At 35.0% G+C, this 5,099-nt stretch overlaps 1 protein-coding gene across 1 annotated transcript in view; it reads left to right on the forward strand.

Annotated features, from left to right (window-relative positions):
• The window catches only part of LOC106110483, a 53,779-nt gene that overhangs the window by 35,955 nt on the left and 12,725 nt on the right, over window positions 1-5,099 (forward strand). The window contains exons 6-7 of the mRNA XM_013292332.1: window positions 1,277-1,478; window positions 4,324-4,468. Coding sequence (XP_013147786.1) covers window positions 1,277-1,478; window positions 4,324-4,468 — 347 coding nt within the window. The remainder of the gene's footprint in view (window positions 1-1,276; window positions 1,479-4,323; window positions 4,469-5,099) is intronic.

The raw sequence follows: 5,099 nt of genomic DNA on the forward strand, positions 1-5,099 counted from the left end.
AATGAATAGAATATTTTGTTTGTTGCAAGTAGTTTAATTTTCATTAATTGTTTAAAACTACGTCGACGCTATTTTGCCACCCGACGCAGTTTTGATAACTACTGGATACCTTTGTATTTTATTGTTTATATATACTATTGTAAAGATTTGTATCACGATTTTTCAATGTATTGTAATAACTCAAAAACTACCGGAACGTTTTCAAAAATTCTTGCACCATTATATATTGTACTATTTTTTTTTAATTCTACGTAGACGAAGTGACGAGCAACAGCTAGCTAAGTACAAAGAGAAAACAAATGAACGTTCATTTCTACGTCGAAAAAGATATGCGCTATGTCTTAGTTATCTCTTTGGTAAATTTCATCGATATTCAGCCGTTTTGAAGTTACGTCGTAACAAACATCATTTAAACTTTTGTATTTTTAATATCATCAAATAGAGATATTTACTCTTTAGATTTTGATAATACATTGTACAGAGTTAATCCACCAAAAAGCATAGCTGCCTCAGCTATGTCATGTAATTACAAATCCGCCGTACGTCATTTGTCTTCCTAATCCTTCGCATAACAAATTACATGCCGACATCTCACTCGATAAATCCACAACACGCAGAAAGCTGAAAACAAAATACGTCTATTATAATGTATTGTTGTCTATTTTGTATAACAAGAAATTCTGTGGTTGAAATTTAGCGTATAATTAAACTTTTATAGCGCGCACCTTTGACTAAACTATCGCACTGTTAAATCGCGCTTTAGTTCCTATGAGTTTATATGGAGGTGTGCACATTACTCGATATTTAGTTGCGCAAATAAACAGCTGAAGTGAATTGGCCGCCAAATCCCGACAGTGAACAATCGCATAAAATATGTGGGATAATTTAGCAAACGACAATCTAAATTTGCGTAAATAGCGAAGCGACTGCTGTCTCTTTGCCTGACTTAAATCGATGGAGGACACATACTATTTAAAAGAGTTCTTTCATTTTCTGTTGAAATAACAATTAGTCACTAAAAATTCTACATTTTGCAGTTAACAGCCGAATATTGAAACGCCATTTAAATGTGTAAATAATAAGGCTTAAACTCCAAATTCCTTTAAAATTCTGACCACTATCAGAAGCGTCACTTACGAAGCATTTAAATTTCGTTTCAATATTTAGCCATGATTTAAATAGTTAAATGTACTGTCTGATTTACATTGTTCGATAAACTTGTATTGGACGCCTTCTGGTGGTCATAAATCCAGTATTAATTTTAATATACTTTCAGATATAAAGATCTCAACGCCGCGTTTCTCCGGCACGTCGTGGGTGGCGCTGCATGCACTGCGCGGTGCGTACAAGCGCGTTCGTTTACGATTGCGTGTGCGGCCGGAACGCGCTCGCGGCGTGCTTCTCCTTACCGGCGAGCACGACGACCTCTCGGGGGACTATCTGGCATTATTACTGAGGAACGGACATCTAGAACTGAGGTAAGGTAACATCGATGCAGCGTTCAATAATCATGTGTGAATTCACGTCTTTTTTATATTTTATAAGCGTTTGCTACCCATAGACATTTACAATTTCAGATGCGTTGCCTACTCTTAATCGACGAAGGAGAAGACGCACATAAGAGCATATTTCCCCTTTTTATTCGTCTCCTCCGCCGTCAAATATTTCTCCTCCCATCCTTCCTTTGTAAGAAGAAGGTGCTAAGGGAAAGGGACTAAACGCGGAATTGCTCCCACTTCACACCTGTCTTCTCGTTTCATAATCAAATCCTGTTTGAGACAATTAATTCTTTATTTGGTCTTCCTTTACCTTTGGTAGCTATTACATGTTCATGTGACTGCCATTTCCACGCCTCATATGTCCATTCCACCTTAACCTATTGTTTATCAATTTTTTTCATCACTGGAACTAAAAATTAAAGCGACGCAATGATATTCAATTGACTTTTTACTTGTCACAGTATTTTCAATACCTTTTTTTAACAAATATTATAAAAGAGCTAAAAGATCTGACTTCAAAAGCGACAGTCAAGTGTACTCCGCATTCTAGCTTTGCTTCCCTTTGTGTAATGCAATTTGTGAGACTGCAGACAACTCTGGTTTCTTTTTAATATATACTTGAGACGACGTTTAATATTGAAGACAAACTTTACAAATTAAAGAAAGAAACCAAATAATACTCATATTGTTATTACTTACTTTAAAAGTTTTCAAAATTAATGCACATCTTACGCCATTTTGACACTGCGGAATAAAAAAAAAAGTGGTCTATAACATGATCGTCTATGTCTCTGTCAGCTACTTTTCAGTGAAAGACCAGTCGAAATCGGCCCAGCTGTTTATAAGATTACCCGGAACAAATGCGGCTTGCGGACAGACAGACAGACAGACAGACAGACAGACAGACAGACAGACAAAAAATTTCAAATGCGATTTTCGTTATCAGCAACGCAAATACATCATTACAGACAGACACTCCTATTTTATTATATATGTATAGATTTCTCAATGCAATTCTACTTTGTAAAAAAAACTGAATTTGATTTATTCTCCTTTTATAGGATCAACAAAAAGTAACTATAAATATTAAATTTCATATAACATAGAATAATAAGGTCCAATATGCGAAATTTTTCAACACAATATAACAAAGCAAAACAAACGTAGCTCGCTTGAATTGCACAAAGCGACACTTACGGGAGGCAAATAAAAGCAATCAGCTCCATCTAGCGAGCGTTTATTTGTCAAAACAAACGTTATCTAGCAAAACAAAACTCCATTTTTCATTTTTAAAAACCTATATTTTACATTCTAACAAAGTAAAATATGATAACAATTGGAATAAAAATTGCCTTTTCCGCACTAAGATTTCATGAAGCTATGAACTTATTCTTTCTACCCTAATATTTTAATTTCTGTTGCGACTATTAATAAACCTGTACTTTTTTCATTTATTTCTAGTTAATCTAATTATTAAAATAGTATTAGTAAAGTAAATTAATATTAATAATGTAATTTAACGTGCATTTTGGTGCAGCTTATCTTGGCCCCGCACAGCGCCTGCACTAATTAACTAGCAACAATAAGCTCCCGCAGGATTTGCATTGATTAAATATTGCGTTATACTGCCATCTACATTATATTTACCTAAAACTAATGCGCATTTGCCAGTCACCTCTGATCGCATAATCTGAGATAGCAGTGCTAGGAGATTGTTACAGAAGACTCCATTATCATTTTCGCCCGCGACTCCGTCTTCGTGGAATTAAAAAAGCATAACCGAGTCGTCCTGTAACTTGGACTATTTAAAAAGAATGTTTAATCTACGGTACTGTTTAAAATGAAAACATTACGTTTAAAATTGACGTTAAAACGTCATTCATTTATTGAGAACATTTAAATTGTTACTGCTTATTGAATATTCATTTACGAATCACCGGCAACATGTAATGCAGTAAATAATTCGACTACGGTATGAAAATACCTTTTAAAAAATGAATGATTTAACGTTTACATTGTTTACTTACATATTTATTACAAAACTTGTACATAAAAGAATACAGATTTCTCTATAAAACATATTTTTAGATAACAGCATTTTTACATCGTTTTATTTTAATCAAACAAAACACAAACGAAAAGTTAGAAGCTTGAAAGAAATGAAAACTTAGAACATAACTTTTTATTATAGCAAATGAAGCACTCTTTTCTTATTAAAAGACTAGCTGTTCGCGTGCGGCTTTACCCGCATTAAATTATAAATTTATTATTTGCATTTGTTAAATTCTCAATAACAAATGTCAAAATACCAATTACTTTACTATGGCAATCTTGCTTCCTTGATGTTGGCAGCAACTTATGGTCTCTTTCCCACATTAGGGTTTTTATCCAAAATATTTACCCCCTAAGTTTAATGGCGTGATGATATATAGCCTAAAGCGTGACGTAAGTGTAGGGCTTTTTATAAAAACAAAGAATTATTCAAAAACATGCTGTAATTGCTGAGATCTTAGGCAACAAAGAAGTGTGCGCTTACGCTTTATTATAATAGTATATATATTTCTATATTACGTAAGAACTAGCTTGCCCCCGAGAATCCATCTAGGTGGAATTAACAAAAAAACCAAGCCCATGTGTTTTTCCAGACTATCCTCTACATCTCTGCAAAATTTCATCGAGATCCTCAGCAGGATGGATCCTGGAATAGAGTTTGTAGCTTCTTTCTTTTTTGTAACTTCTTTCTTCTTTGTAACTTTGACATTTATATTAGTACGTTATTGATTTAATTTTGTAATATCAATCTGATTTTGTACCAATGTTTCAGATTCGACTGCGGCAGCGGCGCGGGCATCCTCCGCTCGCCGGAGCCGGTACGCTTGGGCAGATGGAACACGGTCTCCGTGTACCGACATCGCTGGGACGCCTGGCTGAGGCTCAATAACGGCAAACGAGTCCGCGGACGATCTAAGGTAAACGTAGTGTAAAATAGTCTATACTAATATAAAGAGGAATGATTTGTAATTGAGCTTGTCATCCACTTGCCCTTGTCCCTAATGGAGGGTCGGCACAGTATGTGCTGCTCTTCATTACATCTCTATCAGCTTTCATATCTGAATCCACTGCATTCTTAAGCATATCCTCTTTCACACAATCCATCCATACTTTCTTTGGTCTTTCTCTACATTTGAGCATGTATTGAAATAATTTAACTACTGGACCGATTTCAAAATTCTTGCACCATGAAATAGCTCGTTATCTCTAAGTAAGGTAAAATTTTTACTAATACTTTTTTACGCGGACGAAGTCGCGAGTAACAGCCAGTTATACATAAATGTACAGTCGAGAACGTGGGACTTTTCTTTCCCAAGTCAAGTCCAAACATGATTTGTCAGTTTGAAATTTGGCCACATTGATAAACATTCTCTTTGGAATATTCGTTATTTAAAGTAGAATTAATCCCACCCAAATGTATTTCTCAAATCGTTTTTTTATACAGAACATCAAAAAATAAAACAAAATGAACGTCAACTTAAGGTGTGTCTACGCTACACAAGCCAAACACGACTGAACGCCTATCTGCCTCTACTCACGGTGCCAAGT

The sequence above is a fragment of the Papilio polytes genome, unplaced genomic scaffold (assembly GCF_000836215.1).
Source record: "Papilio polytes unplaced genomic scaffold, Ppol_1.0 DF824225.1, whole genome shotgun sequence".
Classification (NCBI taxonomy): Eukaryota; Metazoa; Arthropoda; class Insecta; order Lepidoptera; family Papilionidae; genus Papilio; species Papilio polytes.